The 27,604-nt window shown below is 33.4% G+C and overlaps 3 protein-coding genes and 1 long non-coding RNA gene across 4 annotated transcripts; 2 read left to right on the top strand and 2 right to left on the bottom strand.

The window, feature by feature from the left end:
• Positions 1-250: 250 nt before the first annotated feature.
• On the bottom strand, positions 251-1,917 carry LOC140810724 (uncharacterized). Its single transcript, XM_073168610.1, has 2 exons — positions 834-1,917; positions 251-711 (listed from the first exon to the last, which is right to left on the bottom strand). The coding sequence occupies exons 1-2, from the start codon at positions 912-914 to the stop codon at positions 280-282; spliced, it is 513 nt and encodes a 170-aa protein (XP_073024711.1). The 5' UTR covers positions 915-1,917; the 3' UTR covers positions 251-279.
• A 4,801-nt stretch (positions 1,918-6,718) lies between these two features.
• LOC140809319 (ubiquitin-like domain-containing CTD phosphatase) lies at positions 6,719-14,566 on the top strand. Its single transcript, XM_073166908.1, has 6 exons — positions 6,719-7,083; positions 8,019-8,163; positions 8,346-8,460; positions 8,532-8,595; positions 8,758-8,923; positions 13,966-14,566. The coding sequence occupies exons 1-6, from the start codon at positions 6,803-6,805 to the stop codon at positions 14,209-14,211; spliced, it is 1,017 nt and encodes a 338-aa protein (XP_073023009.1). The 5' UTR covers positions 6,719-6,802; the 3' UTR covers positions 14,212-14,566.
• Positions 14,567-16,893: 2,327 nt separating this feature from the next.
• On the bottom strand, positions 16,894-20,806 carry LOC140809657 (magnesium transporter MRS2-4-like). Its single transcript, XM_073167355.1, has 4 exons — positions 20,344-20,806; positions 18,881-19,326; positions 17,406-17,684; positions 16,894-17,254 (listed from the first exon to the last, which is right to left on the bottom strand). Exons 1-4 carry the CDS (start codon positions 20,615-20,617, stop codon positions 16,976-16,978), a joined length of 1,278 nt encoding a protein of 425 aa, XP_073023456.1. The 5' UTR covers positions 20,618-20,806; the 3' UTR covers positions 16,894-16,975.
• Positions 20,807-23,221: 2,415 nt separating this feature from the next.
• Positions 23,222-25,291, top strand: LOC140809591 (uncharacterized). Its single transcript, XR_012113137.1, has 3 exons — positions 23,222-23,893; positions 23,980-24,003; positions 24,228-25,291. It is a non-coding gene; the product is annotated as an uncharacterized lncRNA (long non-coding RNA).
• Positions 25,292-27,604: the final 2,313 nt, after the last annotated feature.

Below are 27,604 nucleotides of genomic sequence, written 5' to 3'. Positions count from 1 at the left end.
TAAGTTATTTGTGCGAAAATCATTATCTAAGTCGGAGGTTGCGAGTTTGATTATAAAAGACCAGAATGTTAGGTCCTTGTGAGCAGTAACATTATCAGTTCCTTCAAATGCAATAGATTTCAAATACTTTACTTTTTTGTACCAGTAATAAAGCATTAACTTAAATACATCTTACACAAATTCTTGACAATATTAGAGAATTTTAAGCTACTGCTAACTTAATTATATCTTACATATTACAATATTAAAGAGAACGTCATAGCAATACCAAGAAGAACTCTAGTCATCATCACGAAATTGCAGAGATTCCAGCAAGACTTCCAACTCTTCAGATAGCTCATCCATTCTTAATGCATTTCTCTGATGCTCACGTGCTAACTCTACTTGAGCATCAACCAATTGAGCTATTTTTTCGTTTTGTTTTTTTTTTTTCAAACTCGAACTTGGAGCGGACGTTGAACTCGAACTTGGCGCGGACGTTGAACTAGAAGTTGGAGCGAACGTTGCACTCGAAATTGGAGCGGACGTTGAACTCGAACCAGTAGCAACGAAAGGTTTCTTCATGTATTCATCAAATGCTCTCAATGCCTTTTCTTTATTGCTATATCCCTTGTAACAAACACCTCTAAAGCCATTAACTTGTCCTTGAGCCTCTTCCCAGCGCTCATAAACACCGAGTTTTCTCCCATTAAAAACAACATATGTTTTTTCCTACATGAAGAAAAAATTTTACAAAAAATTCAATAACTAAGCATGATATAAAAAAAAACAATAACATAAGTTCTAATTAAAAATGGTTAAATGAATATAGAACACGAAATTAAAAAATTTACCATCGCGGCAGATAGCTTTGTCGTGAGGGGATATAATAATTTCGACTCAAACCTACATTGAAGAAAGCACAACAAAACCATGAAGAAGCACAGTAAGAAATTAGTTAATTGTACACAACAAAATCGAAGAGGTTGGCAGGCTTCTAGATTGGCTTTCTTGGGTAGTCATTAGATTATTTTACCAGAAAATATAATGTATAAATGGCTAACAAAACTTCAGAAAACCACCCTCCGAATCAGACAACAATGAAAACCAAATCAATCCATGTAATAGCCACACTCTTCTTCTTCCTCCTCCTCTACAACATCCATGTACAAGCTCAATTAGGCCAAACAAATGGAGGTTTGCTCACATTTTTGTGAAAAAAAACACAATACAGTGAAAGGCATTTGAGACAATAGTGATCGAAGGCCCTTCTTGCTAAACACCAGATCTCAAATATGCAATAATCTATTAACAAAAGCAGATAGTGGTATATGAAGTTAAATCATCTCTGGCATTCCATCCAGCTCAAAACAACAAACATACGACGACAAAAGTAAGAAAAAATTACAAAGTTCAGTTAAATCATCAAAATTATATTTTTTCCCACACAGAGCAGAAACAATAAATTTTCAATTGCTGAACCTCACCAATATTCAGAAACAACACACAGAATAATCTCCAGTGAACTGGAGTAAGTTGCAGTACAAATCCCAAATCAAGAATCGATTTTTCACACAAACAGAAAGAACCCACTTTTTTCCCGAATCAAGAATCGATTTTACGGTAGTGTGTTGGCGCGATTTTACGGTAGTTTGTTGGCGAGGTAGACACGAACATGTTAAACTTTGTGCGACGACGAGGCAAGGGCGTTCGTCGGTGTGGTGGCGAGGACGGAGGAGAAGGATAGCGGTGGGAGTCCGGTGGGCTACCGTGAAAAGTTTTAAGAAAAATGGTGGGAGTCCCAAAATTTTGAGCGGACGTAGAGATTTAAAAGCCTAAACCGTGGTTGGAAATTTACGAGATAAAATAAATTCAAAATAAATAATAAAAAATGACACATGTTATCTAAAAGCCTAAACCATGGTTGGGAAATTACAAGATAAAATAAATTCAAAATAAATAATAAATAATGACACATGTCAGTCATTGAAAGGCTCATGGCAGTGCCCTTAAGCCCATGAATAAACAACTCTTTTGTCTTGTCTTGTCTGTGACTTTGTTTTTTGTTTTAATTTGGGTTTAAATTCAAATTCATCGATATGTAACATAAGCATTTTATATATTAACTGTCGAATATTGAATTTTGTACTTTTACTACTTTTAGAAAAAAAAATTGTGTGAGATGATCTCACGGATCTTATTTTGTGAGACATATATCTTATTTGGGTCATCCATGAAAAAATATTACTTTTTATGCTAAGAGTGTTACTTTTTATTATTATTCGGTAGGGTTGACTCATCTCAAAGATAAATATTCGTGAGATCGTCTCACAATAGACATGCTCTTGATTTTATAACAACATATTAAACTATATTATTTTAAATAATATTATATAACATTTTTCCCTTTATTTGTAAGTAATTATTTAAATTTTGGGATTTATCAAGTATAAGGATGAAAAAACTTATGAAAATTATATTGATGACAAAAGAGTTAATAGCTAGTTAATTTGATTGGGTTGGTTTTGGTATGAGAAAATTCTAAATTGATTTTTTCACGCACTTCGCACCCCTCACTTTCTTTTGTTTGAGCGGCTATCGCTTCTCTTTTATTCTATAGTGGGAATTCCTCTTCTATCGTAATTGGTTGGGCTTCCTCTCTTTTTCACTCCTTCATCCCTCCTCAAGGTTGGGAACTAGACGGATATGCCAATGGCCTCTATCAGAGAGTGGTTTCCTGGATTGGTTGGTTTGAGGAGTGAAGGCGTTAAGAGAAATGACACAGTATCTTGATCCTCTATCCCCGACCATTCTATTAACCTAGTTTTTTTTAATAGTACAAACATTAGGAACATAACTATTTCACATGTCCGACAAATAGATCTAACCTGGACCTATTATCATACTAGTTGGATTGATCAAACAAAGATAAATAATAATTTTGTGTATGTGTTAAATGAGGACACTTCTCTGCTCATTTTCATGGCTCTCCTTGTATCAGCTATAGGTAATATTTATTTTTAATTTTTATAATATACAATGAAAGAAATATTTAAGAAAAAAATTTGTTAATTAATTTTTTACTTGTTGGTAATATTGGTATATTTAAATATGAAAATTTTGTCCTTCTAGACTAATTAATTTTTATATATTTTCCACATTCGATAATATTGTGATAATATTATGGATATTAATGATAAGTTCTCTAGATATTATATTATTATTCAAAAGAGTTTATTTCCTAATGAAATTCTTTGTTTCCTATGTGTGTAAGACTCTATACAAGAAATAAAATTTATGCAAAAGGGGGACATAAATAAGAGAACATGAGAGCAGCTCGATAGAGAGACGTACGTGATTGAAGTGACTTTTGTTGGCGATGGTCGAGAATTGCAGAAAGAGAAAAGAATTTATAAGTGAAGATTTCGTGTGATTGACTCACGCTGTTTTGTTGTGTTGCTGTGAGGTGTTGGAGACACTCGAAAATAATACTCGTGTAAAGTGTTGGTCGAAGAGTTATTTGTGAATCCCGATTTTGGCAATACAATCGTTACACCACTTGTTTTTTTTTTTTTTTATTTGGGATGCAATTTACTTACTTGACTGGTTAATGAAGATAGTTTTTCGTAGTTTCACTGGTATAAGTTTTGTAAACTATTTACAATTTTCTAAATGAATATTTTACCATACGGTATCACACAAGTTTTATATTTATGCATGATTTATTTTGTCTTGCTTTAGTCATAAAACTTTATTTGTGTGTTTAATTAATTTATTTCTAAAATCTGATACACACAATCTAAATATTTTACGTACTTTTATGTTAAACAAATCAACTCTCAATTGGTATCAAAGTCTACTCTTGATATGCTAAGTGTGATTATGACTATTTTTGTTTAAATAGGTAAAAGTACAATGGAAGTGTTATTTGTCGACACTGTGTTTCGACCACCGATTTCGGATTGATCCATTTATGCTCTTTGGAAAGTCAAGATGAGGGTCTACATTAAATTTCTAGAAGAAAGAGCATGACAACGAGTCTTAGATAGTTGGTTTCCACCTAGAATGGTAGATATAGATGGCGACAGTCGCATCAAACCAGAAAATGCATGGACAACAGATAAAGTCCAAACTCCAAATTTCAATTCAAAAGCACTGAATGCAATTTTCACTTCGGTTGACATTAATATGTTTAATTTGATCACCAGCTGCGTCTCTTCCAAAGACGTATGTGAAATTATTCAAAGTACTGTGAAGGATCTGAGAGTGTGCGCAGAACCAAGCTAGGGATGTTAATATCTATATTTGAAAGCTTAAGTAAGGAAGAAAACGAGACAATATTTGAATATGATCGAAGTCTATGTAATATTGCAAATGAAGCTTTAGTCTCGGTGATCTAATGTCAAATGAAAGACTGGCCAACAAGGTCTTAAGATCTCTTCCAGAACGATTCAACAAAAAGATATGTGTAATTGATAAGTCTAAAACACTTCCACGCTCAGTTTGGAGGATTTAACAAGCTCTCTCAGAACTTTCGACATGAATCTAGATTTATAGAAGAAAGACAACGAGAAAACAATTTCCTTTCAAGTTTCTGATGATTCATAAAAAGATTTGTTTCAACTGTCTCAGGAAGTCAATGAGTCTGATTTATGTGAAGATTCATCTCGTTGATTATTAAAAAAAATTGGTGATTATCTAAAAAATGATTAGAAATAACAAGAAATCTGTACAACCACCAAAATTGCCAAAGGTTATAGCATGATATTCTGATTTGTCAAATTTATGTGGATGACATATTTTTTTGCGTTTCTTCACAAAAGCATGTGGATAATTTTGTTGAATGCATGTTTTCACAATTTGAAATGAGCATAGAAGGCGAATTAAGTTTTTTTTTCTTGAATTGCAAATAAAACAGTTACATGATGATATCTTTTTATGTCAATCCAAGTATGCAAAGAATTTGGTCAATAAATTTTCAAAAGAACACTAAGCGCATGAAAACTTCCGTGGGGTCTAGTGAAAAACTGTCCAGATATATAATGTTCAGTGTATTTTTATGTGCTACATATCAAGCGAATCTTAAAATCACTCATCTAAAGGCTGTCAAGCAAATTCTGATATATATTGCAGGGACTATTGAACTAGGTTTGTGGTACAACAACAAATAAACAAAATCCAATTTGGTGGGATTTAGTGATGCTGACTGGGCTGGTGACCTAGATGATAGAAAAAGTACAAGTGGAGGTTGTTTCGACCTAGGAAATAATTTGGTGTCATGGTACAGTAGAAAACAAAACTATTTCTTTGTTTACTGTTGAATCTGCATATATTGCAGCTGGTAATTGTTATTCACAACTTTTGTGGACGAACCAAATGATTGAGGATTATGGTTTTCATTGTGAGACATTGATTGTTTACTATGATAATTCAAGTGCTATTGATATTTCAAAAAATCCAGTACAACACTCTCGAACAAAAAACATTGACATTAGACATCATTTTATTTGAGAAAGGTGTAATTCGAATTAAATTTTTTTGAACTGACAACCAACTAGCTGATATTTTCACAAAAGCATTAGATTTAGGGAGATTTTTCGACCTTCAGAAGTCTCTCAGTTTGTGTGCATAATGATCACTCACATGTGTTCTGGTGGGTGTTGAAACACATGTGACAATACCTTGCATGTTTGTTCTTTGTAGGATGCTAGACATATTGTGTATATCATTCATCCTTTTTGAGTAAAGTTTGTACAGTGATTGCTATTTTCTAATGTTTTCTCAGTTTGCGTTCAAACTTCAAATCAAGTAGTGGAGAGTGGGTTGTGCTCAATCAAGTTATTTTCTAATGTATTCTCAGTTTGAGTTCAAACTTCAAATCAAGTAGTGGAGAGTGGGTTGTGCTCAATCAAGTTATCAAGTAGTTGAAGATGTTCGTGTATGTCATGATTTTGTTCAATGTAAAAAAGTGATTTGGAAAAATTTGAGCTAAAAGAAGAAAAATAGAAAAGAGGAGAAAATGAAAAATATAGAAGAAAATGGAAAAAATTATCTAAAGAATTCATTGAAGACTGTTCTTTTAGTGTGTGCGCTACCATTTCTAAATCAAAATACAGTTGGAAAAAGCTATCTAGAGAAGTCCATTGAAGACTGTTCTTCTAGTGTGAAAACTACCATTTCTGAATTAAAAAAAAGTTCATGAAAGTTTGAGCCAATAACAAAACTGCTGCCAAGACGTGTTGCCAACACCAAATACAAACTATGTTATCGAATAATAATTATTCTTAATAGTAATAAAAAATATATGAGCGGTAAATAAGAATAATAAATAATTAATAATACATAATATGGAAAATGATAATAATAATAAAAATATTAGTAATTGTAAGAAAATAATATTAATAAGTTCATGGCGAAGCTTCGGTTTATATTTTTTTGATAAGAGTGGGTCTCATGTGAGACCGTCTCACGGATTTTAATCTGTGAGACGGGTCAACCATACTCATATTCACAATAAAATCCGTGAGACGGGTCAACCATACCCATATTCACAATAAAAAATGATACTCTTAGCATAAAAAATAATACTTTTTCATGGATAACCCAAATAAGAGATCCTTCTCACGAATACGACCTGTGCCGTCTCACACAAATTTTTATCTTTTGATAAAATATGGGAAGAGATCATACTAACCGTAAGGGTGGTGGGGGTTAAACAAAATTAATACGGGGGGTGATTGTTAATACCCTTAACCTTAATTGAGCATATTGGGTCGGATCCGAACCACAAAATCTTCGTATCCATTAGCGGACCCGCTCGCTGATGGCAACTGAAACGGCGTCGTCGTCCGCCGCGGTGGCGGCTTCGGCGTTGACGGAGGAGGAGCTGACTCTTGCTGTGAAATGGAGCGGAAAAGAGTACACCGTCAGAGTTTGCGGCGACGACACGGTGGGGGAACTCAAGCGCCGGATATGCGAGGTCACCAATGTGCTACCCAAACGCCAGAAACTTCTGTACCCTAAAGTGGGCTCCAAGCTCGCCGATGATTCTCTGCTTCTATCGCAAATTCCTCTCAAAGCTTCCGTCAAAATGACCATGATGGGGTATTCATTCAAAATTATTCATTTTGGCTTAAGTCAGTAGATTTATCTGTATTATAACTAGGAATTCAAGTTGGTTGCAGATATATGTCCGGAGAGAAGGTTGTTTTGTCCTATGATTGTTTCTTTTTTTCCTTATGAATGAAATTAGGTTCTTCTGAGAAAATGTTTGCAAATTTTACTGAATATATTGTTATGTTTGTGAAAAGGTACTTCCATTGTGCCTTTCCTCCAAAGTTTCGTTCAGAATAGGTTCTAAAATGGATTTTAGGATACTTTTGGATGAATATAAAGGTGGAAACTGGTAAAGAAATTGACTGGTGGCGGGTTTCAGTTTACCAAATCACGGGGAGGATGATTAGGAACTTTCCGTAAGATCCAGCTAGGGTCTTAGCAACTTTATTGTTTAGCAATTGGACAAGCCATAAACATTTACTGTTTGTGTGGACACCAGAAACCGGAAAAAGAGTTAAACTTGTAATAAACATTTCATTTTTTTATCCTTACTCTATCCTCTGATTAAATTATGTTTATCGATAAACTTTCAATAGGCGGTAATGGTTTGAACTGTTATTTAGCCTTTTTAACGGATGAAATGTAACACGTCAGTTTTTTTTGTTAGGTGACCTTAACAATGGATGTGTGTCTTATGTCTATATTGTTGTCATCGTACCTTTATGACTAACTGTTTTGGTGCCTCTTTCAGTCATTTCTTTATGCTTGCACCTTCTGCATTCAATAAACACGAACTTTAAGCTCTTTCATTATCTTTATATTTTCTACCTAAAATAGTGTTTGGGCCCTGTTAGTTATTCTATCCATTTTAACTCAAACAGTGCAGTTAACGTGGCTGTGCAGAAATATCCAATAACTCTAGATTTGGAGGTTTATGACTTGTTGTATATTTGAAGTTTACATCATTTTAATTCGATTTGCAGTACTGTTGAAGATGATATTATTGTGGATCCTGTGGAGTCTCCAGAGATTATAGATGATTTTGAACTTGGGCAAGATGAATCCGTGGACATTAAAGATAAAGAAGTCAATAAACAGAAACTGAGACGTCGTATTGAGCAATTCAGAGTAAGTTACTCTCTATCCTCCTTTTCTTTGATTCATCTGTATAATGAGATGATTATGTTATATGTCCTGATTGTTTGTAGGGTAACTATATTTTTTTGAACTGCAGTGTTGCTTATTAGTAGGAAAAAAATAGGCTTTTCATCTCTAGATATGATCTTTATGTCCTTGGCTCTTCATGCTAGATCGAAGTCCGAAATCCCTGCCGTCAAGGTAAAAAACTGCTCGTTCTGGATATTGACTATACCCTCTTTGATCACCGGTCTACTGCAGAGAATCCTTTAGAACTAATGCGGCCTTGTAAGTGTTTCTTGACAAAAGCTCTTTTGTTTTCCTTTTCTGCTATGTTCATCGTTCTACGTTTTACACAGATCTTCATGAATTTCTCTCGGCCGTCTATGCAGAATATGATATCATGATATGGTCTGCAACCAGGTCACTGTTTGCTTCCTCTTCATTATTCTATGTTCTTTCGTTTAAGGGGTTTTATATGATGAATTTGTTCGTTATATTCATCGGCACCAACTAGTGTTGTGTGGATTTCCGTATATCGGCAGATGTTTGATTATAGAATATGGATATATTTCATTTCTGCAGCATGAAGTGGGTTGAACTGAAGATGGGAGAGCTTGGTGTACTGAACAATCCAAATTATAAAATTACAGCCCTTCTTGATCATATGGCGATGATAACTGTTCAATCAGATACTCGCGGGGTCTTTGACTGCAAACCACTTGGTTTGATTTGGGCTAAATTTCCTGAGGTTAGACCTTCATATCTTTCTTATTTATATCATTTATGTATTTGTTTCTCCACAAGAAAAATATTATTATTATGTAATGTCGGTGACTGGTGAGACTCCTGAAGACCACATTTTTGTTGTTGCATCATTTATTCCCGTCATTAGAATAATAAATCTTCTGTGGGTGGATGTGAATTTGCGTACAAGTAGGGAAATTTACTAGTTTTAGTCACTGACATGCTTTTGTGAAGTCCCTCTGCATCCGCCATCTGTACATTTGAATCGTGAATTTTGGACAAAGTTCTGAAAGTTCGTCCATCACATGTTTGGCTTTTGTTATAATTTTTATTTTTTGTTGAAATGTGAAACTGCATTTTGAAATGTCAGTCTTTCCTGCAAAAACTCTGGAAGACATTCTCTTATCATCTGTGATAGGAATTGAGAATAAGAATGAAAGCAAAATATGTTTTATTTGCACTTGTTTTCTTATTACTTCAAAAGGAAAAAGACGTGCCTGTATATAGGCTTACAGAAACAAACAACTTCCTAAGATATCTCAACTAACAAGGAGATTATTATGGCACTAGCCAACCATCTAGAAACTAATAAAATTGATAAATGACTTGGTCAAGTTTGAATTACTTCTCAACACCCTCCCTTAATTCAAACCTGCAGACACCAAGCTGAGATCTTAGATAAACATGTTTTTCTCTAGGAAGAGACTTTGTCAGGATGTCGGCAACTTGCTCCTCTGTATTGCAGTAAGATAAACCAACTTTCCCTTCAGCTACAAGTTCTCTGATGAAGTGGACACGAATACTGATATGCTTGGTCCTGCTATGAGAAGCAGGATTTTTAGTCATAAAAATTGCTGCTTTATTATCACAAAAGATCTCAGTTGCTTCTTTTTGTTCATGACCAAGTTCTTCAAGAATTCTTCGCATCCATACTGCCTGACATGCTGCTGAAGTTGCAGATACATATTCACCTTCTGAAGATGACAAAGCTACTGTTGCTTGCTTTTTTGAGCTCCAAGAGATGGCACCTGAACCAAGATTGAGTGTATAACCTGTTGTACTCTTTCGATCATCCAAGCACCTTGCCCAATCGCTGTCAGTAAAGCCCCTTAATTTAAATGTAGCAACTTGACTGTACCATAGACCAAAATCAATTGTTCCAGCAATGTAACGCAATACTCTTTTGGCTGCTCCAAGATGATGCTTTGACGAAGAATGCATAAATCTTGAAATTACCCCCACCGAATAAGCAATGTCTGGTCTGGTGTGAGTTAAATATATTAAACCCCCCACTAAGCTCCTGAAATATGCCTCATCAGCTGGTTCTGTTTCGTCGTTAAGTTGCAATTGCTCATTCAAATTCATTGGTGTGTCTGCAACTTTACAATTGAGCATATTAAACCTCTTTAGAATATCAGTAGCATATTTCTTTTGATGGACAAAAATCCCATCATCAGTTTGATTCACTTCCAAACCAAGACAGTAGCTCAATATACCTAAATCTGACATCTCAAATTTGTTCTTCATATTATCTTTGAATTCTTTAATAAAACAGGAAGTACCCATGTAGATAATATCATCTACATATAAGCAAACAAAGAGAAAATCGTTACCAGCTTTCTTCAAATAAAGTGTGGGTTCATTTTTGCTTCTCTTTAAGTCATTTTCTTGAAAGTAATAATCGATCTTGCTGTACCATGCACGCGGGGCTTGCTTTAAGCCATATAAAGCCTTTTTCAACCTGTACACCTTTCTCTCTTCACCATGAACAACAAAGCCTTCAGGTTGAGTTACATAAACTTCTTCTTCCAACTCACCATTTAAAAAGGCAGACTTAACATCAAATGGATGAACAACCAATCTTAATTGAGCAGCTAAGGCTAGAAGAGTTATTACTGTTTCAAAGCGTGCTACGGGAGAGAAAGTATCTTCATAATCGATACCTTGTTGCTGTGAGTATCCCTTGACCACGAGTCTTGCCTTGTATTTATGAATTTCTCCATCAGAATTATACTTAGTTCTGAATACCCACTTTACTCCAATACATTTTTTCCTTCTGGCAACTCCACCAATTCCCAAGTTGCATTTTTGTTAATTGCCTCCAATTCTTCTTTCATTGATGTCCACCATTCTTCTTTGCTTACAGTTTCTCCAAAGTTTGTAGGATCAACTACAAATAAAACTTGTATACTCTCATAAATATCTGCTAATGATCTGAATTTTCTCGGTGGAGTTTCATCATTTGATGAATTATTGCTGTTGGAGTTAGAGGATATGGAAGTCGTTGAGGTTGAGCTGACAAATTCAGGTGTGTTCTGTAGAACTTCATATTCAGTTGTGTCAACATTAACACCATCTGATTCTTCATTCCATATCCATCTTGAATTTTCATCAAAAACAACATTCCTGCTAATAATCACTTTGCCACTTTTTGGGTTATATAGCCTATATGCTTTAGATTGATCACAATAACCAACAAAAATACATTTTACTGATTTATCATCAAGCTTACGACGATTGTGTGAATCAATTAAAACATATGCGATACAACCAAAGATACGTAAGTGGCTTACCGAAGGTCTTCTTTCTTTCCACGCTTGATAAGGAATCTGATTCAGAATAGCTTTTGTTGGAGATAAATTTAGAAGATAAATTGATGTGGCTACTGCTTCTGCCCAAAATATATTCGGAAGACTTTTGGCTTTCAACATGCTTCTTGCCATCTCTACTACCGTGCGATTCTTGCGTTCTGCCACACCGTTTTGTTGTGGTGTATAAGGCGCCGTCAATTCCCTGTGAATGCCATTTCTTCACAGAATAAAGAGAATTCTTTAGATAAAAACTCACCACCTCTATCGGTTCGAAGCACCTTAATCGGTGTGCCACTTTGCTTCTCAACACAGGCCTTAAACTTCTTAAAATTTGAGAATGTTTCTGACTTGAGTTCTTGAAAATATACCCAACTCATGCGGCTGTAATCATCAGTAAAGAGTAAGAAATATTTGCTCCCGCTGAATGATGCAGTTTCCATTGGACCACATAAGTCAGCATGCACTAACTCAAGAGTTTTAGATGCTCTCCAAGACCTGCCTACAGAAAAAGGACGCTTGCTGTGCTTTCCATAGACACAACCTTCACATAACTCAAGTGAATCAATTTGAGGCAGCCCATTCACCATTTCTTTCTCATTTAACAATTTCAGACCCTTGACATTTAAATGTCCATACCTTAAGTGCCATAGTGTGGATTCATCCTTTTCTTTAACAGCAAGAGCATAACTCTCTACACTAGAAAGTTCCAGAGGAAATAATTTGTTTCTAGTCATAGAAACATTAGCTACAACATGACCAGAAGTTTTTTCTCTAATCACACAGGAATTATCATCAAACAAAAGAGAAAAACCACTTCCCATTAACTGCCCAACACTCAACAGATTATGTGACAAGGATGGAATGAAATAAACATCATAGAGAAACTTGACATTACCGTGATCATTCTTTATTGTCACAGTACCTTTACCTTCAACTTGCATCTGCTTATTGTCACCGATTCTTACCTTCAACTTGTAAGAATCATCAAGTTCCTTGAATAAAGACTTTTCATTAGTCATGTGATTAGAACATCCACTGTCTAAACACCAAATATCGCTCATGATCTTTGCATCATCATGATAGGCCATAAGCAACTTAGCCTCCTCTTCTTCCTCTTCTTGAATAGCACAATTTGCTTGTATGTCTTTTTCTCTTTTCCAACAATTAGCTTGTACATGTCCATATTGTTGGCAATAATAGCATTGGATATTGCTTTTGTTGTTTTCACGTCCTCTGCCTCTTCCACGATAGCCTCCTCTGCCACGTCCTCTGCTGGACATTTCTCCCTTCACATGAAAGGCCTTTTCTTCATCTGGTTCATATTTCTTCAGTCTTACTTCATGGGATTGTATAGATCCCATTAACTCATCAAATGAGTAAGTTGTCAAGTCTTTAGACTCCTCAATAGCAGCTACTTTATAATCAAATTTTGAATCCAAACTCCTCAGTACCTTAGCAACAACGATTTGGTCTTTGATTTCCTCACCATAAGACCTCATTTGATTAACAACAGTATCTACCCTTGTCAAGTAGTCTTGTACCGATTCTCCATTTTTCATTTGTAAGGTTTCAAAATCACGACGAAGAGATTGGAGTTTTACCGTGATTACTTTTGAGGAGCCCTGGAAGGATGTTTGCAATGTTGTCCAGGCTTCTTTGGCAGTGTTTGCTGCTGAAATCTTAGTAAAGATAGACTCATGAATAGCCTGCTGAATAAAAAACAAGGCTTTTGCATCCCTCTTCTTGTTCTCCTTTACCTTCGCTTCCTCATCCTCCTCAGAGTAGCCATTTTCAACTAAATCCCACAAGTCTTGAGATTTAAACAAAGTTTTCATTTTGATACTAACCTTTGAAAAGTGGAATTGCTGGTTGAGAAACGTTCACAACATTATTGTTTGCCATAAGCACGCCCAGTTACAATCGAACCTGTCTCTGATACCACTTTGATAGGAATTGAGAATAAGAATGAAAGCAATAGATGTTTTATTTGCACATGTTTTCTTATTACTTCAAAAGGAAAAAGACGTGCCTGTATATAGGCTTACAGAAACAAACAACTTCCTAAGATATCTCAACTAACAAGGAGATTATTATGGCACTAGCCAACCATCTAGAAACTAATAAAATTGATAAATGACTTGGTCAATTTTGAATTACTTCTCAACAATCTGCACGTGTTATATGCCATGCCCCCCATTTTAGCTAGTGTATAGATCTGTCAAAGAACTTGCAGATATTAATGGTAAGAACTCTTGAACAAGTTAAAGAATCAACTAAAGAGATTGTGTTTTTGCCAATCCAGGGAAGCATATTTGAAAATCTAAAAGCTTTACCACTGCTCGGAGGTTAAATGGAATGGATTGTCTAACACCATTGTCTCAATAAGATTTTTTTTTCAAAAAGTAATCTTTTTTCAAGTAAACCTGATTTAACATATACCATGATACGCCTGCAGTTTTACGGTGCCAAGAACACCATAATGTTTGACGACTTACGAAGGAACTTCGTGATGAACCCACAAAATGGTTTGACCATAAAACCATTCAGAAAAGCCCATGCAAATAGGAGCACTGATCAGGAATTGGTAAAGCTGACCCAGTATTTACTTGCTATCGCAGAGCTTGATGATATCAGTATCCTCGATCACAAACATTGGGAGTCATTTCATGAGGACAGTGTCAAGAGGCGTAGGCATGCTTAAACTACTTGAAATATTTATTAAACAGCTATGCTTCTTTAATATCTACTGGATTCTCTATTGTGTAGTCGGTTTCTTTCTACTATATATATTTAGATACTGGCTGGGGATCTGTCGAGGAGGTGAGTTATTGAGTAGTTTGAGATCGAGTGAAATAGCATTATACCAAAATATGTTATGGATACTTGGAATCTATCGTCATAAGATTGCGGCACATGAATTTATTAGAAGTCGACTGGGGTTGATGTGGGTTGATGCTAAGGTTAGTCTATTTTGTCTGCGGTTGTTGTCTGTCGGAAACCTTGTAAATGTGAAATATTATTCAGACATTAATCATAACCGTGGGGTATGCATTGAAGTTGCTCTTGCTTGATTTTTTCTTTCTTTTGAAAAATACATGTCTGGCGACCATGGTTGAATTCCATGATTTCGAATTTTATTTCATTTCATTTTTTGGTGTTATGTACTTCAAAATCTCACCAAGTCGTTTTTGAGATGGAATCGATGCATATTGAGATACTAGCATGATGCACGTGCGTTGCACGTAATTTCAATTATATTATAAAAATTAAAAAAAATATGATTTTCTAAAAAATAATTTGAATCATTTTGTTATTTATCTGAACTTAATTTCTTATCATATTAGACGATTTATAAGAACTTATATAACTTACTTTCAAAATTGTTTCCCAAATTAAAATTCAAGTAGTTGATTTTATGTTATATAATAAATTGTAATGAACATAATATATAGAACAAAATGAACTGAAACAAAATTTTTTAAAAAATTTATATATTCAAACACAACGTATAAATCATAATAACCTAAAAATCAATCAAATTATGTATTTTACCAATGTATAAATCATAATCTACAAAAGCGAAGCGTGCTAAAGACAAATAATTATCAATTTAAAATCACTATGACTAACTCATAAAAAAATATTAATACAAATGAAATAGTAATATTTATACTAAAATATAACTCATAATATTTAATTTAACCTCTTAATTTTTTTTTTACTTTTTATTTTTACAATTCTATATCATGGATGATAAATTTTATATATCGATCTTTCGTAGACTAACATTGATGACTATTAATTTTTGTTAAATAAATTTTAAAATAATTAATAAATCAATATATGTAAAGATGACTTTTTTCCCTTATCAATTTTTCATATAATATTTAATTATGTCATATTTCATTTAAAAAAAATTATTTCATTCTATATACATATAAATGTGTGGATGAGAGAAAATTTTTCCAATTATAAATTTAAAATCACCGTGATTAACTCATAAAAACAATATTAAAACAAATGATTAACTTATAAAAACAATATTAAAACAAATGAAATAGTAATATTGATAGCAAAATATAATTCATAATATTTAATCTAACCTCCTAAAGAATTTTTTTACTTTTTATTTGTACACTTATATATCATGGATAATAAATTCTATATATCGATCTTTGGTAGACTAATATTGATAACTATTATTTTCTTGTTAAATAAGTTTTAAAATAATAAATAAATCAACATATGTAAAAAAATGCACATTCAAATAAGATTATATGGTAAAGATCAAATAAAATCATTTAATAATTATTAGATATAGATTTTAAACTATTAGTATGATTTTCTAGTATGCACCACGTATATTAATTTAACCTCTTAATTTTTTTTTTACTTTTTATTTTTACAATTCTATATATCATGGATAATAAATTCTATATATCGATCTTTTGTAGACTAAGATGACTGTTAATTTCTTGTTAAATAAGTTTTAAGATAATAAATAAATCAATATATGTAAAAAAACGCACATTCAAATAAGATTATATGGTAAATATCATATAAACTCATATAATAATTATTAAATATAGATTTGAAACTATATGATTTTAAACATTAAAATTTGAAATATAACAAAAGAAGTAGACGTTCATATATATTGTTGTGATATTATAATTTATTACTTAATTAAAAATTGCAATAAAAATATAATTACAAAATTACAATAAAATCATTGGAAAAACATGTAGAGAGAATTAAAAGGATAAAATATTTAAATGTAGTATAAAGATGAGTTATTTGATAAAATTAATGTAGGAGTTACATTCTAATCTTGAAGTGTGAATAGAAGGTTAATTATGTCATTGCACAATTGGAAAACAATGCCCTTCATCCACACTTTTATAGGTATATATATATATATAGTATGATTTTAAACATTAAAATTTGAAATATAACAAAAGAAGTAGACGTTCATATATATTGTTGTGATATTATAATTTATTACTTAATTAGAAATTGCAATAAAAATTTAATTACAAAATTACAATAAAATCATTAGGAAAACATGTAGAGAGAATTAAAAGGATAAAATATTTAAATGTAGTATAAAGATGAGTTATTTGATAAAATTAATGTAGGAGTTACATTCTAATCTTGAAGTGTGAATAGAAAGTTAATTATGTCATTGCACAATTGGAAAACAATGCCCTTCATCCACACTTTTATAGGTATATAGATATAGATAGATTGCGTAGATTCAGATTTAAAAGGTGAAGACCAGGTTTTGAACCTTCATATTCAAATTTATTTTGGTCCATTTTAAATTACTCCCTCTCAAGTAACTAAAAGTTTAGCGACAACAGAAAGTATTCACCCAAAGAAATAAAACAAAACAAAAGATCAAGAAGGTCATAATATACTTGTTTTCACTGTTTCGGATGGAATCGACGTATTTATACAGTTGTTCAAGTCCCAATAAGCTTCTTCCATCTGGCATACCACAAAACAAGAAAAAACAGCACTATGCAAGCAGCTGACATGGATCCAACAACACGACCAAATATCCCATTCATGTTATACAATGTGCAAGGAATATTCATTCCAAATATCCCAGCAAGAAGAGTTTCCACAGCTATGGCAAATGAAGCAATTGTCAATGTCAACTGCAGTTGAATGAGTTCATTTCTTTGGTTATCGAGTTGGATGTTAACGTAGTCCTCCGTGTCATCAATATACTCTCGTACCTGCAGGTTTAATATACACGAAAGACAAGAATGTCAATCGAGTAACAGTCGAGAACATGAGAAGGACGTCACTGAGAAGAAAATAACGTCGTCATAAATCCAGAAAATTAAAAGGGGATTGCTACACTAATAATGAGAAGAAAATACTGACAGAGAGAATCTTGTTTCGGGTGCCATCCAGTTGTGTGAAGTAAGCTTCAAGCAACATTTCTAGGTCCTCCACATCATGGTCATTTTGATAGTTGCTCACCAAACTACCACTTCTTGTAAAGCTAAGCCGACTGAGATGATGTGCTGCAGGAACAACACCATTTAGTGCCATAGCTCCAGTCATTGCCTCAGATTGTTGATTCTGTGTCCACTTCCGTGTTAAGTACAGTTGAGCCATGTCTTCATTGTCATCTAAAAGATGTTCGATTTCATCTCTCACCTATCACAGACATGTTTGTTCAATTTTAATACGATAAAATTACTAATGTTTGGAGAAAGAGAAATCAAGAGAGAAACTATAATGCAATACCGCACCAAATATCAGCATACGACTAAGATGTTAAAAAAAGCCGTTGAAAATGATTCATCTTTGAGCAGATCTCAAGCTAAAAACTTGTAACGAACACATGCCTAGAATCCACATGAATTTAACATATTTTTCATGCTATTTTTCTTCTGATAAAAAATTCATAAAATCTGCGAGAACACCAATTACTTCCAGAAAAGTGCTTGACAGTGTGCTCAGCTTTTTCCTCTTTCACACTGTTGCAACTCCAATAACTCACAAAATGTCCACATTTAAACATGTCCAGCATGTGTTTGACACTAGACAAGAATTAGTCTTAGAAAAAGAAACTATAGCCGCCCTGGACAATATCCTTCAAAGTGTTAGAAAGTTAATTTATAAAGTAACCTTGGTAAATTATTGACATTGAGAATATAAACTTCTTTGGTTCGTAGACCAGTTTATGAGATTGTATTAAGTCGGAGATTGTAAACCAAGTACCGTCATTCCTACTGGCATATGAAGAACCAAAGAAGAAGAGATAAAACCACAGACAAATCACTTTCCAAAACAAGATGGATTAACGGCATAGATAAAGAAAAGGTGTGATGATAGCACAAAGCAAAAAAATGAGAAAAAATACCAGGTGTCATTATAAGTAATCTCTTCAAGCCAGGCAAAGGAAACCTGACAAAATTATTTCCAAAAGCCAAATAGCTTTCCTCAAAGACCGAACTGATCTTGCATATAATTAGGCGAATTTACATCGTTATCTAATTGCACAAGTGTCTTGAGGAATCCCATACTGATAAGTTCTGAGAAATATATTGCAACTTTATGGAAGTTAAGCACCGTTTCAAGGATAGATGCACGTAAACAGGATGTAAGAACAAAAGGAAAAAGGAAAAAGGAAAAATTACTCAACCCAAAAACAAAAACCCGAAAAAACGGGTAGACGAACGACATAAAAATAACATCCTTAGCATGAGCTGCCTTCTATCACACATATATGAAAAGGTTTGGCATCTCCAACCAAAGTGCCACATAGAATATATAGCAACAGCTATGATTCAAATTATCTCCTACATTCTTGATTAAATAACAAGAAAAAAGTAAGAAGATATCTTTACCTTTTGTACACGTGCAAGTAATCGAGTGAGGTTGCTTTTGAGACTCCGCACATGTTCAAGATTCTTAGTGCTCACGTGTATAGCCAGATCATCCAAAGCAGGGTAAGCATCCCTCTCAAGTTCTGCCACACTGGAGTCCAAATATGTACAAACAACCTCTAATGCTATTTCCAAAACCTGGAACTCAAAAGGAAGTTCATCTTGCAAACCTCCTGCGGCTTCGGGAACAGTTAACCACTGTCCGGTTTTGGGAGATTGCAATTCGTTATATGGAGATATCATTTGGCCTGCCACATGCTCAGAAGGGCTTTTATGTGGTAATTGTCGCCTCAGCTGATCAACAAATGGAAGAACCTCCTGCCGAAGAGGTTCAAGCAATAATACTTCTTCAGCAGTAACTATTGCTCTTATATATTCCAAGTTTACAATCATGGCTTTCTCCCTAGCTGTAAAAGAAATTAGAACAAACCTTGTAATTCTTCCATAATACATATTGTTAGTGCAAAAATATCCATTAAACATATATGCTTGCCAACAAGAGGCCCGAATGATAATCAAATGAAGACTTCTGATGCAGGACCAAGAGGAGACTCAATGATTGGCTACAACTATTCATGAGTGGAACCATACTAGTGTCTACGAGGTTACAAAATTCAGAAGGAAACAAAATGTATACCTCGATAATTAAATTATTTATGGTTAAACACTGAAATACATTGAATGAACACCACGACATCATGATGCAGAACAAAACTGTTTAGTACCAAAATAATGCATCCTCTGACATTTTTTTGGATTAGAAACAAAATGCAACCTTTGACATTTTTTTCCTTTGATGAGAAACAAAAACCTTGACCCTTCTTATAAGAGACCAAATGCAACCTTCAGCAGTCAGCATAAATCATGCCTGGACTACAGTCAACCATCACCAAGTTCAATATAGAAAAGAATATCAAATCAAAGTTGGCCATAAAATCAAACTGTTGCGGACCACTCATTATATAACAATATTTTCTACCCGGACTCTCGTTCCTGCCCCTATACATTTCCACCACAGAATAAAAATGTCAACCAGTAGGATATCTCTGAAAACACTTGAAACACAATTCTTACTGACTTATTTGCTCCAAAAGTAAAATAAAAAGCTTAGGCAACCAGCAATTTACCTCTTGATGAAAATTATTCAAGGGTGGAAAACAGATATTCATCATACAAAATAAAATAGCAATATCAAGTCATCAAATTCATCGGTAATTACGAGGAAAAAGAAAGTCTAAAACGCCAAATCACAGCATTACCAAATTAATAAAAAAAACATTTACATACAAACCCGCAAGCAAACACCTGAAAACAACCACAGCACCCAAAAACCTCAGAAAAATAATGCTTCCTTACAAGGGCCCACAAGAAACAGGTACAAACAAACAAATCTAAACATCTGTAACAAAATATGGGAGCTTTACCGAGGATGCTGGAGGAATGAGAGAATATGGGCCCAAGAATCCTTAAATCCCTCGCGGGAATAGAAGCCCTTTTAATTATCACGCTCTTATCACATTCAATGAGCTCCGATTGCCCCCAACGATCCATTCTCATCCACAGGCGTGCACCTGCGGCTTTCTTCTTCACCACCGCCTTGTTCGCCGCCGCCGCCGCGGCCATCATCGAATTCCTCGCCACATCAGTCGTCGGCGGCAGAGCAGACTTCTTCCTCCGTCTAAACGTCAATTTCCCCATTTTCGGTAGATATCTTGCCTACACAAAGAATGAACACGTGCATATATGCGTTCTATATGGAGTTTGCATCTTCGTCTTCGCTTGATTCTTCCATAAAATATACAATTTTCAGGATTTTTTTATGAACCGATGGAGAATGGAGCCCTCTCGGCATAAAGCGAAATCAATCGCATTCTATATTCGCTCATAATGCGCTTGGATTGGAAGTGATATTCAATTTAAATTTTTATATATTTTATATAAATTTTGTAAAGTTTAAAAAAATAAAGTGATATTCAGATTTTATTTTTAAAAACTCTTGAAAAAGTCTTGATAAATTTAAAATGAAGAGATTTATTCTAAAACGGTTTCACGAATCTTTATCTGTAGAGTGAGTCTCATATGAGACCGTCTCACGGATCTTAATCTGTGAGACGGGTCAACTCTACCCATATTCACAATAAAAAATAATACTCTTAGTATAAAAAATAATACTTTGTCATGAATGACTCAAATAAGAGATCCGTCTCACAACTACGACCCGTGAGATCGTCTCACACAAATTTTTACTTATCTGTGAGACGGGTCAACCCTATCGATATTCACAATAAAAAGTAATATTTTCATGGATGATTCAAATAAGATATCTGTTTCACAAAATACGACCCGTGAGACCGTCTCACACAAGTTTTTGCCATTTAAAATATCAATAGACTTTTAATAATTTCATGCAATTTTATTAAGTACAAAAATTAAAATCTAAAGTACAAATATAAAATGTTAAAAAATAAATTTGATTCAACTTAACTATTTGGATAAATATTTAATTAAAAAATATCTCAAACTCACATACTCAATTACATTTTTATTAAAATAATATAAAAAAATCTCGAATCTTTGGAGCAATTCCTCACTATAAAAACTGATTTTCATTCTTTTCTCTTTCATATATTTTCGAACTTTTTAAAAACATGTTTTTTATTGCTTATAATAATTTTAAATCAAAATTATTGATATCGTTTATTTATTTTTCGAGTTTTAATCACAAAACCTCATAAAATTTAAATTATTAATATTATTTATTTTATTTTTTTTAAATACACATGTATAAAGATAATTATAATAATTTAAATGTATTAAAATTTATAAAGTTACAGTAAATGCATATATGTAAAATAATTATTCTCTATTTTCATGTACGAATAATTTTTTTTTTATTTTTTTGTTAAACATATTATAAAAAAAAATTGATATATTTTTATAAAAAAATTATTTAAAATAAATTAAATTATTTTAAGTATTAGTATTTATTAATATTGAAAATATTGTTAAGTATTTTTTTAAAATATTAATTAATTCATGTTGAATTAACTTGAATAATTGCAGTTTAGTTGTAATAAATTTAATACTGATTTATTTATTATCTTTGGTAGATTAAATCACTAAATAAAAAATATTTATATTGCTAGATAAAAATATTTTAAATAAATAAAAGTTATTTATGTTCATGTTAGTTGAAAAAAAGTAAAAAAATTCAAAATCTATAAAACTCTATGAAAAATTTATAAAATATCAACAAAAGTCATGCAAAATATATTTGAGATTCTGCAAAATTCAGTATAAATCTATCAACTCCTCAAAAGTATGTTGTTTTAAAATAAAACGTCTAATACTCGTTTTTCTTTAAAATATACTAGAAATTTTTTTAAAAAAACTTTCGACCGAATATACTTAAATACATATATAAATACTTTGCACCATTTAAAATAACTCACCAGCTATTTTACTCAAAATCCAAAACGCAGTGCAATACATAAAATCATAAATCGTCCAACCAAATCTAAAACTAGCATTTTTTTCAAAATAACAAAACTCTTAAATCCTCTCAAAACCACTCAAAAGCATGAAAGTCATAAAATCTTTATAGTAATCTTCATCATAAAAGTGCGAAAAACTAGCATCGGTCATCGGGTTATGTGCACCATCAGTCCAGCTAATTTAACCATCAAGTCCCCAACATAATCAAAATCATGCTCACCTTCATCATTCACATCTAGAGAGTCCAATGACTCGGCCAACTTTAACCGCTATAACAAGTAGTACATATACATTCGCATGCAACAATAAAATATACTTTTAATAAATAGCTTTAACATGAACGTGCATAGCTTCAAACATTTTTTCTTACATCATCTACCTTTCTTCTCATCATATAGGTGTATGTTTCCCTATTTATTGAATGCAGATCATTAATTGTGACTTTCGTTTTAGCTATTGGTCAATTGATCAGTCTTACGCATAACCATAGTACCAGACGGCAGGGACATCTGTAATGACCCGATTTAATTACATGTTATTTGGCGATAATTATGATTAATTATTTTAAATTGAGGAATTTAAAATAATTAAGCCTAATAATTAAATTGTGTGTTTATGCATATTTAAATGTTATAGCACATGGAAGTTGAAATAAAATAGACCGGGTCAAGTTTCGAACACAAAAGAACAAAGGATAAACACAAATAATATATATATATATATATATATATATATATATATATATATATATATATATATATATTATAACACTCTCTCTCACACACTACACTATATATATATATATATATATATATATATAGAGTGAGTCTCATGTGAGACCGTCTCACGGGTCATAATCCGTGAGACGGGTCAACCCTACCCATATTCACAATAAAAAGTAATACTCTTAGCATAAAAAGTAATACTTTTTCATGGGTGACCCAAATAAGAGATCCGTCTCACAACTACGACCCGTGAGACCGTCTCACATAAGTTTTTGCCATATATATATTATAACACTCTCTCTCACACACTACACCATAAACACGCACGAATTCCCTCATCTCTCTCCCCGTACCAAATCTTCAAACCACCGCTTCCCCTTCGACAGCCGATTGTGGCGGCACCGGTGATCAAAAAAATAAAGTAAATATATGGTTGGAAAGCTTTCGACGAGAGATACGTTTTGGTACCCATATTGAAGTGTTTCTCGTCACTTTTCGAAAACCCGTCGAAAAACGCCATCGGTTTCACTGTTGAATTCGCCGTCTTCCGCCGCTCAAAACTGAAAATTGATTGAGGGGTTTTGTTCCTTATGTTATAAGCTTTCTTTTGGTACCAATTTTGCAAATTTTCGAGAACCTACCGTTTTTCTGTGTGATTCCGGTCATCTTCTCTGGCGAGATTGCCGCCTGTTGCCGGTTGGCTTCGGTTTAGGCTCGAGTTTAGCAACTGTTATTGGAAGAATAAGCTGTCTCGGTGCGAATTATTGTCTATGTGGATTTAATTCAATTTCGACTCCAATATTGTATCATTACTGATTAATTATTGGGTTATTGTTGTAGGTTCCGGAATTGTGCAAGTTGGAGGTATAATCTGGTGAACCTAGAATTTATCGTTAATTTAACATCATTTAAAGCTAAAAAGAATATTTTGCGACGATAAAATAGAAATGATTGATTTTAGGCATTTTAGTCGAATATTGGAATTTTAGAAATTTAAAATGCCTAAATTGTTGAAATTGGATTTTTAGTGAATTTAAATGGTTCTGGAATTTTAATATGATAATAAGACCATTTAAATTAATATTCAGGTGATTTGTCTGAGTTGACAATTCCAGGACTTTCTTGAGGATTTAAGTTACTGGTAAATTAGTTGAGGTACGTAGAGATCAGTTATTTTTCACGATGTCTGACAGAGACATCTGATGATCTTGTGTATGATTTATTTGTTATTTGCTGATTTATGTGATATTGTATGCTGACTTGCATATTATCAGTTGGTAATTGATGTGCAAAATAAAATAAAATATTTCTTTTGTTCACACACATTTTATTTTAGTTAGACACATCAATACCACTGAACATATCATATTGAGCCTATCTGTTATTGAGATCCAGTTATATTTCGGTTGAGATCCGTTATATATGTATGATGTGTTATGGTGTTCTGGAGATGTTTGGCTACCTTGATTCGGTCCGGCTTAGGTAGTTGCTGGCTTCGAGGCTGGGCCATATCCCAGGCACGGTCCGCTGCCTTCGTGGACCAGCTCGAGCATATATGTATGATTGTTGATATCGATCATTTGACTCCTGATATCCTGATATCTTGCACCTATTCATGCATTGCATTCATGCATGGCATCATTGCATTTCTATGTCATATATCGTGGTTTCTTGATGTCTCGTACTGGGGTTACTGACCCCCGAGAGGAGGCTGTCGTGTCTTTTGTGTGTGGACATGACAGGTGGTACATGTGGTTCGACCTCAGGCGCTCGAGAGGAAGCCTCAGGAAGTACCAGAGCTCCTTGAGAGTGGGCTCAGTGGTATTTAGGTACTGCGTAGTGTTGCTGTCTCCCAGATATTATATGTATATACTTGGAGGATTGTATTATGGTATTATCGAGCCTTGTCGGCTCTATGATATTTTGGTTTGTATATGTCATGATCGTGTCTGGCTGGCAAGTGTGTATGCTGTTGTGTTTATTGAGGGCACATGTTGTTTATTTTGAGTATTTGATTTTTTGGTATGTCCTATTTACAGGAAGGTCATGCCGAAATTTTTATAGGCCCAAACGCAAATTTTTAACTCACTTTTCCGCTGTTTACTGATTAATCAAGATTGCATGTTAATAAATCGTGATTAGGATAACGGGCCCTCACAACATCTGCGACACTCTCACCCATAAACTGATCATTAATCTTATATATCATCATATCCTTTCGTATTCGTATTCGTATTCATATTAGTCACAATCAAGTCACCTCCTTCAATCCTTTCATCATATCCATCATATATAAAATTTCATTCATATAACATTTTTCTTTTAAACCAAGCATGCAACTCGTTTTTCATAATGAAATCCAATAATCTTTCAAAATAACAATTCAAACATTCATTACAGCATTCAGGATAGTGCCAGGATGTATAAAATTTTTCAGGTGTAAAAATGACTGTTTTGCCTCTGAAACCTTAACTTTCATAATTTACCCTTGAACCTTAAAATGACGCCTCGAATCCATTCAAACTTAACATAACACCTTAAATACACCCATAAACATTTTTTAGACGTAAATTTAAGCTTCTCGATTAATTTCTCAATTCGTTTTAAAACTTGAACTTACGTCCCAATTTTAATTTGAATCGACTCAAACTTGAACCATAGCTTATTAACGCCTACTAACCCTTTCCATCACAAATCAATCCATTTAAGACCCTTGAAAAATCCTAGACACCTACTGAAATTTTGCCCTATTTTCGAACCAAAACCCTTGCCCTAGCCCTAGCCAAGTTCAAGCCCTTCGATCCTAGCACTTAACCAACATATCTAGACCCTAATCAACCCTCCTACGACCTTGAACGACCCCTAGGGACCTTGCTGAACTGAGCTTATAGAGCCTTGCACCCACAACCCCCAAACCCGAGCCCTACATGGCTTGCGCGCCCAAGCCTAGCCTCTACAACCCTTCTCCTCGCACCAGGTATAGTAACAGCCATCTAGGACCATGACTAGACCCTATTAGGACCCTTATACACGAACCTAACCGACGCACGAACTGCGCCTTTCAAGCAACCCAATGTTTGAAACCCTAGTTCCCCTACAAACCCAAATTTCGTTCAGCATGTTTCCGTTCTTGTCCAGCCCTTAGCCAAGCCACTATAGATCCTTAAACCTACTGAAAAAATCCTTTCTAAATATCCTATAATGACAGCCCCTTTGTGCATCAACACCATGAATTTAAAAGCATGAAAACTCAAGTTTTATCATGCATATGCCATAAAAACGAAAATAAAAAGAAGGGTATCATATTTTTCAAGCAATAATGTATAAATACAAATAATATAGTATGAACAATGAGCAAAAGAATATTAAGATATGCATTTGCGTGTTTCATGCACGAAAAACCATTCTTGACACGAGCGACGTTGGCGGAGAGACGGGGGAGCCTTGCTGCGTTTTAGCCCTTAAGGTTCACGTGAATGTGCATCAAAACGTGAGGTGTGTGCATATGCTGATGGAGGAGAAAAGCCACAGGTTTCTAGTTTAAACGTGTAGGGTTTATGAAATTTTATCTTTTGATATAAATAATTGGATAGAAAGCTAATAACTTTGATATAATAGGCGTATTATAATATAGGAAAAAATTTCGTTTAGGAAAGTTTTTGAATTTATTAGCCGAGTTCCCAAAAAATCCTTATTTTTGTTAAAAATCGATTACCGGTTTAAAATATAATTCGGTATGTAAAAACACATCAAAAAACATCATTTTAGAAATTCTAATTTAAAATGTACCATATATTAAATAATTAAAATAATCATTTAATAAAAATATTTTCTCTTTATGATCTCCGATCTCCGTTTCTCGATCGTGTCTCCTTTGAAACACAGTTTTATGCATTCTAATAGAAAACTATAGTTTAAACATGTCTACCACATTTAATTAGTGTAATTAAAATAATCTAATTAAGCATTTTCTATTTTTTCTAGATTTGCATGTAGTTGTATTACGTTATCGCATTTTAGACCTTACAAAAAAGTTAGCAAATCTCTACAACTAATACATTCTCTTAGAGTATCTGCATTTGTTCCAGTTATGACACACCACCTCATCGAAAAGTGTGAGGTCCACATGACATATACATATTACGTTAACATCTTCATTCTCCGACATTTATTTTAATATTAAGACTCATTATTTGTGGACCTCATTGTCCACTCATTCATTTTTTTTCTTATTTTATATTAAATAAATATATTTTCAATTTTATTTACAAAATTTAAATGATTATTAAAATAAATAATAATATTATTTTTAAATACAATTATTACTTGATATATTATAAGTGTGGTTTCCATATGCTCCTCGGCCATTTCTTTATTCATGGATGATAAATTGCTCTTTTGTCATCTCTGTAATGTCCTTCAAAATGATTGTTTATTTATTTGGATGAACTTTGGCTAAGACATC

This window comes from Primulina eburnea, chromosome 13, assembly GCF_022965805.1.
Source record: "Primulina eburnea isolate SZY01 chromosome 13, ASM2296580v1, whole genome shotgun sequence".
Lineage (NCBI taxonomy): Eukaryota > Viridiplantae > Streptophyta > Magnoliopsida > Lamiales > Gesneriaceae > Primulina > Primulina eburnea.
This window is presented reverse-complemented; position numbering and strand designations above follow the sequence as displayed.